This window comes from Panulirus ornatus, chromosome 43 (assembly GCF_036320965.1).
Source record: "Panulirus ornatus isolate Po-2019 chromosome 43, ASM3632096v1, whole genome shotgun sequence".
Taxonomy (NCBI): Eukaryota; Metazoa; Arthropoda; class Malacostraca; order Decapoda; family Palinuridae; genus Panulirus; species Panulirus ornatus.
In genome coordinates, this window is record NC_092266.1 from 29,024,543 (window position 1) to 29,038,974 (window position 14,432).

Here is a 14,432-nt window from a genome sequence, read left to right on the forward strand (position 1 = left end):
ATTTGGTCTCCCACTTCTCCTCCTTCGCTCCACCCCTGACACTTATATCCTCTTTATCAATCTTTCCTCACTCATTCTCTCCATGTGACCAAACCATTTCAACACACCCTCTTCTGCTCTCTCAGCCACACTCTTTCTATTACCACACCTCTCTTACCCTCTCATTATTTACTCGATCAAACCACCTCACACCACATATTGTCCTCAAACATCGCATTTCCATCACATCCACGTTTCTCCGAACAACCCTATAGCTCACGCCTCGTGACCATATAACATTGTTGGAACCACTGTTCCTTCAGACATACCCATTTTTGCTTTCCGAGATAATGTTCTCACTTTCCACACATTCTTCAGCACTCCCAGAACCTTCGCCCCCTCCCCCACCCTGTGACTCACTTCCGCTTCCATTGTTCCATCTGCTGCCTAATCCACTCCCAGATATCTAAAACTCTGTACTTCCTCCAGTTTTTTCCATTGAAACTTACCTCCCAATTAACTTGTCTCTCATCCCTACTGTACCTAATAACGTTGCTCTTATTCACATTTACTCTCAGCTTTCGTCTTTAACACACTTTACCAAACTCAGTCACCAGCTTCTGCAGTTTCTCTCCCGAATCAGCCACCAGCGCTGTAACATAAGCGAACAACAACTGACTCACTTCCCAAGCCCTCTCATCCACAACAGACTGCATACTTGCCCCTCTCCCCAAAACTCTCAATTTCACCTCCCTAACAACCTCATCCATAAACAAATTAAACAACCATGGAGACATCACGCACTTCTGCTGCAAACCGACATTCATTGAGAACCAATTACTTTCCTTTCTTCCTACTCATATACATGCATTACATCCTCGATAAAAACTTTTCACTGCTTTTAGCAACTTGCCTCCCACGCCATATACTCTTAATACCTTCCCCAGAGCATCTCTATCAACTCTATCATATGCCTTCTCCAGATCCATAAATGCTTCATACAAATCCATTTGTTTTTGTAAGTATTTCTCACAAACATTCTACAAAGCAAACATCTGATCCACACATCCTCTACCACTTCTGAAACCACACTGCTCTTCCCCAATCTGATGCTCTGTACATGCCTTCACCCTCTCAATCAATACCCTCCCATATAATTTCCCAGGAATACTCAAAAACTTATACCCCTGTAGTTTGAACACTCACCTTCATCCCCTTTGCCTTTGTACAGTGGCACTATATATGCATTCTGCCAATCCTCAGGCACTTCACCATGAGCCATACATACATTGAATATCCTCACCAACCAGTTAACAACACAGTCACCCCCTTTTTTGATAAATTCCACTGCAGTACCATCCAAACCCGCCGCCTTGCCAGCTTTCATCTTCCGCAAAGCTTTCACTACCTTGTCACTGTTTACCAAACCATTCTCCCTGACCCTTTCACTTCACACACTACCTCGACCAAAACACCCTATATCTGCCACTCTATCATCTAACACATTCAACAAACCCTTCAAAATACTCACTCCATTTCCTCACATCACCACTACTTATTTCCTCCCCATTAGCCCCTTCACCGACCTTCCCATTTGTTCTCTTGTCTTACGCACTTTATTTAGCTCCTTCCAAAACATATTTTTATCCTCCCTAAGATTTAATGATACTTTCTCACCCCTACTCTCATTTGCCCTCTTTTTCACCTCTTGCACCTTTCTTTTGACCTCTTGCCTCTTTCTTTTATACATCTCCCAGTCCTTTGCACTATTTCCCTGCAAAAATCATCCAAATGCCTCTCTCTTCGCTTTCACTAATAATCATACTTCTTCATCCCACCACTCACTACCCTTTCTAATCTACCCACCTCCCACACTTCTCATGCCACAAGCATCTTTTGCACAAGCCATCACTGCTTCCCTAAATATGTCCCATTCCTCCCCCACTCCCCTTACGTCCTTTGCTAACCTTTTTCCGTTCTGCACTCAGTCCCTCCTGGTACTTCCTCACACAAGTCTCCTTGTCAAGCTCACTTACTCTCGCCACTCTCTTCACCCCAACATTTTCTCTTCTCTTCTGAAAACTTCTACAAATCCTCACCTTCGCCTCAACAAGATAATGATCAGACATCCCTTTTAGTCATCCTTTTACCCTCCAAATTTAGGTACCAGCTTCTGCAGTTCCTTACCTGAATCTACCACCAGTATTGTATCATCAGCAAACAGCTTCAATTCCCAACCCCCAACAGACTGTATACATGCTACTCACTCTTGCATCCACCTCCCTTCTCATTATTTACATATTCACTGTCATAGAATTGTATGTACCTGAAAAAGCAGTTTTGTTTTTATCAAATATGTAAACACTAATGCATTAGAAATTGTTTCTTATATTGTAAAATTGACTACAATAGTTGTGTTGCGAATTTTTGCTTGCTTTATTTTTGGATTTTTGATGACATCTGCGGATAAGAGATAGGATTGTACATCAACTGGTAATTTAGAATACTGCTGCCAAAATTTTTAGGAGCCAACTGATGCATTGCAGCCTTCATAAGAGATGAGTGTATTGGCATATTGCAGCCCAAGGGTTAGATCAGCTAGTGCATAGCAGGATGGATGCATTTAAGTAATTTCAGTTTTCATATGATGAGTTCTTAGTGGCTATTGGCTGAAAAGCTGGCTTCTTTCTTGTGTAGATCAGCTTGCCTTTTGATATGGTTCCTTTGCCCCATCATATCAAGAAAGGCTTGTGTTGTTGTGTCTGGTTTTTATGGTATTCAAACACATAAAAAGATATATTTCAAACTTTATCATATATATTTTTTCAAACTTTATCATGTACTGATGTTTTGTGATTAGGTTAGTAAAATTGTCAAGTACATTTGATTGAAAATTGTAAAGTAAATCAAAGCTTAGATCTTATCTCTTTTTCAGCTCAGAGGTCAGATGGAAACAACAGCAGTGACTGAAAATTTGTTCCAATTACCAAAAAAAGATGAACATGTGCTTTTAATGCCAAAAAAGCCAGAAATTGAAAATGTTGCAAATACTATTTCTGAGCATAGTTCTAAATGTTCACTAGACAAAGATCCTCCTGACGTACTGCTGCAGTGCTCAGATAATGGTAAAGATCACCTCCCCTCCAGCCACAGTTATGGAAATTCTTTCGAGACTAATTCCTGCAATATGAAAGAGGATGAGGCTGAGTTACACTCGGCTGAGAATAAAGTTACTGTTCTTCCTTTAAGGATGAAGATGGGGTGTGGAAGACCTACAAGACTCTCCACAGTTCGAGAGGGACATGAGAATAGCTCTGCTGTTATTAATGTGACAGGTAATGGAGATGTAGATAAAAGTCCCTCAAAACAAAGTAGACAAAAGAGCAGAAGTAGAGCATCTGCAGTCCACAAAAAAAGTTCAAGGAATAAGAAGCATACACCAGAGATTGATGCCAAACATATAAATGAATCTTGATTAGGTCTGTTACCATTGACACAATATTAGTTTTAACTTATGCATTAATTGTATATGATTGAAATCATAAACAAATATGTTAGTATCAGAGTAATTTTGCAAACTATCAAAACCAAATATATGTTTTTTATTTCTAGTGACAAAACTGCAGCACAAAATTGTAGAGCTCATTGTTAGGGTTTAATTATGTAGAAGCTAGTCGAACATCTGTTGTCTACAGGTGAACACAAAACGTAATAATGGTATTTATTGCGTTACATACTGCCATTTTTTCATATTAATCATCCTTTATTTTTCATTTGATTTTTTCATTTAATATTCATACTGTATCACTTAACTGTTAGTTCATGTAATTTATGATACTTTTGTATGACATAAATTCTTGTATCTATCTCCATTTAACTGTTTATGCATCTGTGGTAGTGTATAATTCATAAGTGATTTTTCGTTTTGTTCAGGTTTAACTCCAAAAATTAGCTTTCAAAGGTTATAGCTGGATATTACTTTATTTTGTCTTTTAACATAATGTAAGAAAGATTTTATAAATTAGGATTTAGGTATTGGGGTCATAACATTACCTTCAAATCTTTATGCATTAGAAGGTTGTTCTTCATCATTTTCCAGATAATTTACCGTGCACATTTTCTGGAATACTTTTCCAATAACTATTAGAATTGACAGGTTGTTCTTTGTCATTTTCTGATTGGTTTATAGTGCACATTTTCTGAAATGATTTCCCAGTAACTGTCAGAGTTGACAGACTGTCTTTGAAAGACAATAAACTCTCTGTTAGAAAACTTTTTGTAAACCTAGACCCTGAAATAGAAGTACAATTTTATATCTATAGTATGGGTATGAGTCATGCAGTGTACTTGATAGTCTGCAGTGTTCACCATGAGAAAAATATTTATTGTTGCAAACTTAGAGGGTGCCCTCTATATATTGCCAGCAGTTTACATTGTATTCTCAATTGATTCCACCTATATTATAGACTATCACTGGAGGGATGCTTTACTCCTAAGAATGCATAGTGTTGACTACTAGTCATATTCAGAGGGCAGGCCTGTAAATTTTAAGTAATTTCAGTTGTTCCTGAGTGGTAGGGAAGATTGTGATACATTTAATAGCCTCCACCTGGATTCTTAGCTGCTTTCATAAGGATTCATAACTATTGCACAAGAAAGGAGACCTTTGTTTTCAAGATGATTTCATTGTGCCAAGCATAAAACTGTATCACAAGAAGCAAAAGATCCCATGTATAACTGATTATATGCAAAATTATATGAGTGTAGCTTTATTAAACATTTTTTTAAATGAATTCATGCTTGAATATTCCATGCTTAAACTTGGTCAGCGCTGACTCTAGTAAGGATTTCAAAAATCAAAAATTTATCCTTGGGTATAACAAATTTGAGTACATACTGATAATAAATAGAAATTGGATATATGATTTAGATTTAGAAATGAATGAGTACTTGGAAAACATAAAAATGCAATGCTGCTTAGCCTGCAGTGCAAGATGTAAAAGACAGGTGGAGGGGCTAACACACGCACGTGTGCACACACATACACACACACATAAACTTGATTTGTATAAAACTGGTTTATGAAGATAACTAGATATTTTAATATAAGTGCATTTGTTATTGTGCCTCTCACAAAAGACCGGTGACCACTTGTTAGATTGTGTAAAAAAAAGAAAAATAGTATTTTTCATTATTATTTATTCTGTGTATTTGTGTATTTTAAATAAAATGTATATAACTAATTTTTATGAAATTTTTTTAAAGAACTATTTGTAAACTAGGTTTCATTAAGTAGGTATGAGTCACCCAGTGATTGTTTTATTTAATGTAATGTTTATCTTGTAAGTAATTTTTTGCCTGTAAATCTGATTGGCTTCTTCAGAACCATTCAGAATATCAGTCACTGCACAGTTCTCATTCCATTGTTTGTGGACCATACAATTTGTGCGGAACAATATCAAGGAATTTTGCTGGTTGGTTAGTTAGTTAGTTATCACATAAATGATGCATTTGCCCCATGACTACATTTATCCATTTCCATAAGGCCAATAACAACAGATGTGTGTAAGCAGAGGAGATTGAAGGTAAATGCAAGTAAAAGTAAAGTAATGGTGTTTGAAGGAAAACAACAAACGTTTGGATTTTGTAAAACCATATAGAGTAAAAGAAAAAAGTGTACTAAATTGTGCTGTGGATATAGGAAGAAAAGGACTGGAAGAAGTGGGGGAATTTAAGTATCTGGGAGCTGTCTTGGGTAAATGTGGTGATATGGAAGGAGAGATAAGGAAGAGAGCAGTACTGGGAAGAAGAGTCATTGGGTCCCTTGATGGAATAATCAAGGGTAAAGGTGTACATATAGAAGTGAAGAGGGTATTAAGGGACAGCATAGTCCTTCCAACCCTGACCTATGCAGCTGAAACATGGATGTGGAATGAGGCACAGAGGTCAAGAATCCAGACTGTGGAAATGAGCTATTTGAGAAGAGCATTTTATGTGACTAGATGGAATGAAGAAAAATGAAAGTGTGTATGAGAAATGTGTTATGGCAAGGAATGGAAAGGGGATGAAGATGAAACACACTGGATACATCTATACAGAAGAGCAAGACAAGGAAAACTTACAATTACTAGCCAGATTATGACAAATACAGAAACCTATCAGATCGGGGGGGAAAAAAAAAAAAGGAAAGTCTTAGCAGAAATGGGAATAGTGATTGTGAAAATACTAAACATTGTTACAGACAAATGCAGTACAAAATAATTACATAGAAGTTAACCACCATGAAAGATGACAATTTAACCTAAAAACCAGCTCAGGACAGATAAACAGAATCCTTGGAAGATAACGAGTAGACATAAAGTGCCAACATTGCAGTGTACAGAAAGAGAAGGTTGAAGATAGGTGATTCCTAGAAAATTAACAAGAGAGAGGTGATACAGGTAGAATTAATGAGACAGAAGGCTTTTGATTCCACTCCAGTTAACAGAGATGGAGGATGTGCCACCCCAGATGTAAGCATGTAAAAGATTTGGATTTCAATATATATGAGAAAGTAAACTTAGAGAATGGGACTCCCATGGTGTAGCAGTTTGCTTTCCTGACTGTGACACATTCTGGGCTGCCTGGGATTGAGCTCATATGGCAGTCGGTCCACAGTCAACCCAGCTGGTCATCCACCCTTAGATAACATACAGAGGAGCAATGAATTTTCTACAGCCAGTGACAAAAGTCAGATTATGGCCTAGGAGCTATGAAAGTGCAATTTGACTGTGTATACTACTTCTAGGAAAAATAAGAAACATGCATGGAGCAATTACAGAAATATTTAAAAGTGTACTTGCCATGTGGTATAGATCAATACTAGATGAACCAAGAATATGTGATGTACTGCAGGTGGCACATGAAAAGAACAGTATTTTTCATTAAGCAAGATGTGCAGTGAGCACCTAGTGCTGGCTTTTCCATCAACGGGAAAATTTCATTGTAGGTACTCTCTCTCTTTCCATATCCATTTCTCTTACCACTTCTCCATCCGCTCTTACTATTTCTAGTTCTCCTCACACTGTTCACTTGTCTCTAATGTATTTTCTTAATCACTGAAAGTTCATTGATATTCTTACCCCAAATCTCATCTGCCGTCTCTTTCAGCTGTAATACGTACCTCTTGACCTCCTGCCTTATTCTCATCTGTTTCAGCTGTATTATATACCTCTTGACCTCCTGCCACATTCGCATGTACTCCCAATCACTTGAACTCCTTTCTTGCAGATGCCATCCATACACCCTTTTCACTTTCATGAACAATTTATTGCATCAGTCTCCTACTTCTTGCATCCCACACACTTGAGCAGTGCTTCTTTAGACACATTCCATTCTCATTGTTTCAATTCTCTCACCCAATGCCATTCTTCATTCAGTTTCCTTAGTATCTTCATACTGGCCAATTTTCCAAGTTCACTTCCACCACTCCTAGTTTACCACATGTGCTTTTGAATGCATCAAAACACTGTAGTCCCAGTCATCATTTCAGAATATGACTCAACAAGCTTTTTCCCATTTTGATTTACACCAGGGATGCCATAACTATACTGTAACCTTGGTGATCACATCTACCTACCCTCATATTCAGTTCCCCTTGCAGCAAAATTTGATTCCTTGCATAATAACTTCTGAAGCACCCATGGAGCTTTCAGAATGAATTCCTTTCATATTCACTATCCTCACAACTTAGAGCATAAGTAACAACAACCATTAATTTCTCAGTCTATTTTTTTTTTTATTTCAAGCCACATTAATCTTAAACTCTCTTTCTTGCACTCTTTAACAATCCAACAGCTCATTCCTCATCAGAAGACCCATCCCTTCTTTTATCCCAGATGTTATCTTCTGAATATGCTCAAACAACTCCAACTCCTTACCCTTTGAATTTGCTTCATTTTGAGCCAAACTATGCAGGTGTATCTCATCAAACATAGCATCAATCTCCAATTAATCCTTGTTGCAACCATACACATTCAGACATCTCGATATTAGTTTTAGGGGCAAAATCCTTATTTGTTTTCCCTCTGTTCAGGCTACCACCCATTGGTTGCTTTATATGACATTACAGCAGAGGTGTAAATTGGGGTGGTGAGTAAACACATGAAAGATTCTGAGTTATATTCTAAATAAAACTCAGAAGCTCCCCCCTTTGTTTATTCACCACCCCAATTTAGTGGTTGTGTTGCCAGTGTATGACTTTAATTAGGACACCACAAAGATAAATTTTTTGTGACCATTATTATCATTTTATTATTTTTTTTGTTTAATATAGTTTCTGCAAGATAACTGTCATTTTATTAGGCTAATATGAGAGAGCTTGGGAAGTGAGTCAGTTGTTGTTCGCTGATGATACAGCGCTGGTGGCTGATTCATGTGAGAAACTGCAGAAGCTGGTGACTGAGTTTGGTAAAGTGTGTGGAAGAAGAAAGTTAAGAGTAAATGTGAATAAGAGCAAGGTTATTAGGTACAGTAGGGTTGAGGGTCAAGTCAATTGGGAGGTGAGTTTGAATGGAGAAAAACTGGAGGAAGTGAAGTGTTTTAGATATCTGGGAGTGGATCTGGCAGCGGATGGAACCATGGAAGCGGAAGTGGATCATAGGGTGGGGGAGGGGGCGAAAATTCTGGGGGCCTTGAAGAATGTGTGGAAGTCGAAAACATTATCTCGGAAAGCAAAAATGGGTATGTTTGAAGGAATAGTGGTTCCAACAATGTTGTATGGTTGCGAGGCGTGGGCTATGGATAGAGTTGTGCGCAGGAGGATGGATGTGCTGGAAATGAGATGTTTGAGGACAATGTGTGGTGTGAGGTGGTTTGATCGAGTGAGTAACGTAAGGGTAAGAGAGATGTGTGGAAATAAAAAGAGCGTGGTTGAGAGAGCAGAAGAGGGTGTTTTGAAGTGGTTTGGGCACATGGAGAGAATGAGTGAGGAAAGATTGACCAAGAGGATATATGTGTCAGAGGTGGAGGGAACGAGGAGAAGAGGGAGACCAAATTGGAGGTGGAAAGATGGAGTGAAAAAGATTTTGTGTGATCAGGGCCTGAACATGCAGGAGGGTGAAAGGAGGGCAAGGAATAGAGTGAATTGGAGCAATGTGGTATACCGGGGTTGACGTGCTGTCAGTGGATTGAATCAAGGCATGTGAAGCGTCTGGGGTAAACCATGGAAAGCTGTGTAGGTATGTATATTTGCGTGTGTGGACGTATGTATATACATGTGTATGGGGGGGGTTGGGCCATTTCTTTCGTCTGTTTCCTTGCGCTACCTCGCAAACGCGGGAGACAGCGACAAAGTATAATAAAAAAAATAAAATAATGAAGCTACTGTAGGCAGAGCCAAAGTGCATTATTAATTTGGGTTCATAGCTGTATTTTGGAGATGATTTCTTTGCATGCAGTAGTGTCATCATCAACTGACTGAAAGACATGAAGTCTTGTTGAGGAAGTTCTTACTTCAAAGGAATTCATCATTTCTGCGCACGAGCACTGAGTGCATCACAGAAACTGCAGAAGTCTAATAATAGGGGTCCTGTTACAATATAAACAGGTGGATTTCATTAACACAGCATAAGTGTTCTCTGTTGGACAAGAAAAGCCCCATTTGCTTTTGAGGTCAAAACTACACTTTTAGTTGATTATGTTTTTGCACAGCAATCAGTTGTGCAGGATGGTTCTCATTAAGATAGCTATTATGGTTTGCACAGTAACTTCATTTCTACCTATGAGATTCTATTTAGACATAGTTTGTGTGTTCCTTTTTGGGCAAAGTGCTATTATGTTAAGAATTAACTAATTCCACTTTTATTGATGATAGGTACTGTTTTTTCAAAGGAAAATGAGACACAGTAGACATACAGCCCCCTCATAATACAAACCTTAAACATAGACTGACAAAGTCACTGAACATTTTGTGGGTAGCATTGCATTACTTATGAGGAACTGATAGGAAAACCATACTAAAGTTTTTGGAATCATTATGTTGATCAAAACTAGATTGTGCTAGTCAGATACATTTGTTACACACAGGTGATATCTTGAAAATTGCTGATACAGTCCATGATTTTGGTGTTAAAATCATGTTAGATTATGTGAAGGGTAAAATTCTATGTGCATCTTCTGGCATGCTCTGTATTAATTTAGTACATGATGAACTTGTCCCAGCATCTCTTTAAGCATAATATTACACCATCTGACCTTACAAATGTTTTTGCTGTTAAGAGAACTGAGGTATCAGATAAAAATCCAAAGTTCTCTAAGCGATTTGATAGATATAAAAAAAAAAGCCATTAATGAGAGCGGTTGGATATTAACTAATTACAGAAGTAGCTTTTCCATGGTTTTCTTGGAAAGTTCCAGAGATCTTTCTTTGTTAGGAATGCATTAGAACAACGAAATCCAATGTTACTTCAGTAACAACAAAAAATAGATATCCAGTGTGATAATAGTAACGCAAACAAAACAGATATTTACTGGTGACACAAAATGTGATTGTAGATTTTGTTGCAGTTATTGAAGAAGAATCTCCTGTAGGAAAATTACCAAAATAATCATCCATAATTACTGTTAAACTAATATCTGAAATATACAGTTCCCAAGAAAATGAAAATCACGATCTAATCTGATTTCCAGGGTGTACCTCAAGATGTACTGTATCACACTATTCTCCAATGCATCCCATAGACCAAAAATACTGTAATGGATTGTAAAAAAAACCATCCGAAATGCATATGTAGAATTCTGATGGTGTCCTCGATGGAGTGGTATTAACGGTAAGGAAATGGCAGATGCTGAGATTGAATATAGTATATCTAAAAATCTACGTGCAAGGCATAGTTCACAGTGGTTTTATGGGCAGAATAAGTAATTATGGTAGGTATAAAAGGGAAGCTAGATGGAAATCAGAAACCCACAGATTAGAACTAGTGGAATGAAATGATGTCAGTGCATGGTTGTCTTAAAATGAATTGCCTTAAGTAGATGATTTTATGTTGGCTGAGGATTGGTCATACTTTGTTGAACCATAGTCAGTGAATGAATAAGATACATAAGTTACCTGCCCTGACATATGACACCTGGAATTACAATATTGTTGTGGAACATGTACTAAGGAACGTCGAAAATATGGGAGTTCAAGGGTCAAACATGAATTATAATAATGGAGGAAGTAGCCATTTCCTGACTTACCTCCGAGTTCCATTCTCACTGAACAGTTGGATCTCCAAATGGATACGTCAAGAGAGATGATGTGATGTACACAAAACTAGGACATTGACTGAGAGTCACTATTGCACGCATGCAGCCATTAGCAACTGCTGACGCATGACCAAGTGTAATTTTTTTATATTTACATATATTTTTGAATAATTTCTTTCTGGTCATATGTACGGACGGTTGTAAGTCACATAGGTCGTAAGTAGGAGAGAGCTTTATAAGCACTAGAGTAATAAGTTATGTTACAGTACATTTTTTCCATACTTGATTGTCTCCAATGTTAGTGAGGTAACATCAGGAACGGAAGAAAGGCTACATCTGCTCTCATCCATTCTCCGGCTGTAATGCACTGAATCCACAGCACCTTTTTCAATGATTTTTATAACGAAAGCTTAACTATATAGTTCTGTATGATCAGTTCTAATTTTTAGATATTTTTTTATGCTGAAAAGTGTTGGAGTAACCATTAGGTTCTAGTGCTTTACAGATTAAAAAAAAAAAAAAAAAAAAAAAAATCAGTGGAGGTTAAAAGTCAGTGTTAATGCCTTACTACTATAAATCAAGAAGGATCTACACAGTAGATGCCTGATTAATGATGACAGATCATTATGTGCCACCTCTCCCAACCCATTTACCAACACCAATAATACCTGTACAACCACATGTGCCATCCCACCACTATCATCACCTTTTTCAACCACCACGAATAACATCATCTCTAGCCACACTTTTTTCACCACCTTTGCCATCACCACTACCAAGAATTCTGACACCATCTCGACTATTCCTATAGCTAAGTGCAAGAGTCGACAGGCAACAAAGTATAAATTAGGGTCCCCATAGTCAATTTTTTGAGTGCCCATGATTTGAATTCTACAGGATAACTAAAATTCATTGTCTGGTTTTACTAGAATGAGGATACTTTAGAAAAAAGATTGGATATGATTTTTAAGCCAATACCTCAAAGCCACTGCTACATTTCCATTTTTTTAGATGCAAATGTTTCCATACAATAATTCAAGTTCAGGGGTGTATTTTCTCAATGTTCAATGCACAGCATGAGTGTTCCCTTTAGGACAAGGTAGGTCACTACTAGTTTTGAGGTAAAGGTCATTGGGCAACATGAATTCGAAAAAAAAAAATAGAAATAGGTGATGCCTTTCCATCTCAAAAATTCTAGTTTATGCATTGATTAAGTACAAAAAGAAATCTCCTGCTTTATACATAAGGACATTTATACAGCAAAGGAGAGACATGATTATATTTATACAGTAAACAAGTTTATGTTAGGGATGCTAGTCACTAATGTTTTATCATTATTGTCATCAAAATTCTGATAGTTATCCTGAGGGCTAACATAACATGATGTGGGTTTTCATTCAGACATTAATTAAGTGATGAGATTCATTAACAATGCTTGGTTAAAGACAGCTTCCAGGAAGCACTCAAGCCATGTTAAGCTCAAGAATGTGAAAATTTTTCAAGTGAAAATAAACCTTGTACTGTAAATCCCACCCCAAGGAAATTATTAGTAGGGCTAATACCTGTTTGATTTTGTGCCAAATATCACATTATATGGAGTCAAACCATTTTGTGTATTGGGCATCAACTTGAACCAAAGATTAGTGTAGCTGTTTCATAAACTGTGATAAGATTATGAAGATTTAGATATATTGATTATCAGGCACTCTGGTCATTGTTGGAGGAAGGAGTGTGATACATCACAGAATTATTAAGCTGAAAGCAATAGTACTGAGATGGTCATACTTTTTTCCTCTATCTACAGTGTCATGTAAGAGAGCTTTGTGCATAGTAATGGATATAGATTAATGTCTGAATGAATCACCTGAGGTTAGATATGTATCTTTTCCAGTTCCATGAGGATGGATTAGGTGTATACAGCCTCATTCATTTCTACAGTTATTTAGGAAAAAATCCAATGGAACATAATATATGATAATATATCATTATACAATACTCTTAATCAGTGTGTAGCAGAAATAAATCATGTTTTACATGCACTTTTATAAAAAATTTTCCACTATGCCTCTAGAATACCAGATGAGTCTGACAAAATTACTGTACTTTGATACTAACTTATGAATTGGTCATTAAGGTAATTGTGTTAAATTAAGAGATTAGCACAAATCCCCTTTGTCTTCTCTTGTTTTTCAATACAAAAATTTCTCTCCATATTGACAAAAATTTAGATAGAATGAACTGAGCAAGAAGCCTTAGATTGTGGAAATATCCAAAGCACACAACCTGTCAGTTAAAAAAAAATCAAGACTGAGTACACTTAAGATATTTATAAATAAAAAGTTTTTACTTTGTATTTGTGATAAACTAATTTAGTTAATAAAAAGTTTGAGGCAGAATACTTATATTATTTGAACATGATAAACATTGTGTGTACAGCAATATATTTCGTTTTTTTTTTTTTTTGGCATAGATTCAGATGTATCAATACATTTTGGTAAGCAAGCAGTATCATAATGTTAATGGCAGTAAAATATAAAATGTTCATTTAATGCTGACTTCTTTCTTTTTTTTTTGCAGATGTCATTGAATCCAATTTAAATGTTTTTTTTCTTTTCTTCATTAGTGAAACTGCTTCTTGTACTGATCAAAATATATGATTTTTAATTCCATTCCCATTTTCATAGGATTTCATCAAGCACATGCAGGCCCTCAGTTTACTCATGCAGATCCTTAACTTTATATTGTTGGATAAGGGATGTGGACCTCCTTACTAATAACCTTCAGTCTTTCACCTTCCACATTGATTTGAGTTAAACTATTATATTCTTAATGCCTTAACCGATAAGCACATAGTCAAAAGTCACATTTTTAGCATCCTTTTGTAAAAACTGCTGAAAACTATATATGTATTACGCATCCAGCTTTATGTTCCTCTTGTTTACCAACACCCATATTACCATTTGATTCTTAAACTTTCTAACCTCCATCAAGTGACCTATATGGTCATACTATCTTTACAGGCTTTCATCCATGCACCTATCTAAGGATTTCTTCACGTTATATGACACATTCATTCTTAACTATGTTATCCCAATTCCAACTATGTTATGTACGTACATTACGTATCAGAAACGACCTTCCCTACTTCACCATATTACTTTATTTTTGTTTACCTTTGCTCTCAACTTTCTCATTTCACATATACTGCCTACCTTTCACCA

At 36.8% G+C, this 14,432-nt stretch overlaps 1 protein-coding gene across 4 annotated transcripts in view; it reads left to right on the top strand.

The window, feature by feature from the left end:
* NSD (Nuclear receptor binding SET domain protein) overlaps positions 1–5,223 on the top strand; it is a 51,662-nt gene extending 46,439 nt beyond the window's left edge. For 2 of the 4 annotated variants that reach the window (XM_071687392.1, XM_071687391.1), the window contains exon 19: positions 2,915–5,223. In XM_071687392.1, coding sequence (XP_071543493.1) covers positions 2,915–3,454 — 540 coding nt within the window. In that variant the 3' untranslated portion in view covers positions 3,455–5,223. The remainder of the gene's footprint in view (positions 1–2,914) is intronic. The other 2 variants (XM_071687393.1, XM_071687394.1) reach the window with 2 other exon arrangements.
* Positions 5,224–14,432: the final 9,209 nt, after the last annotated feature.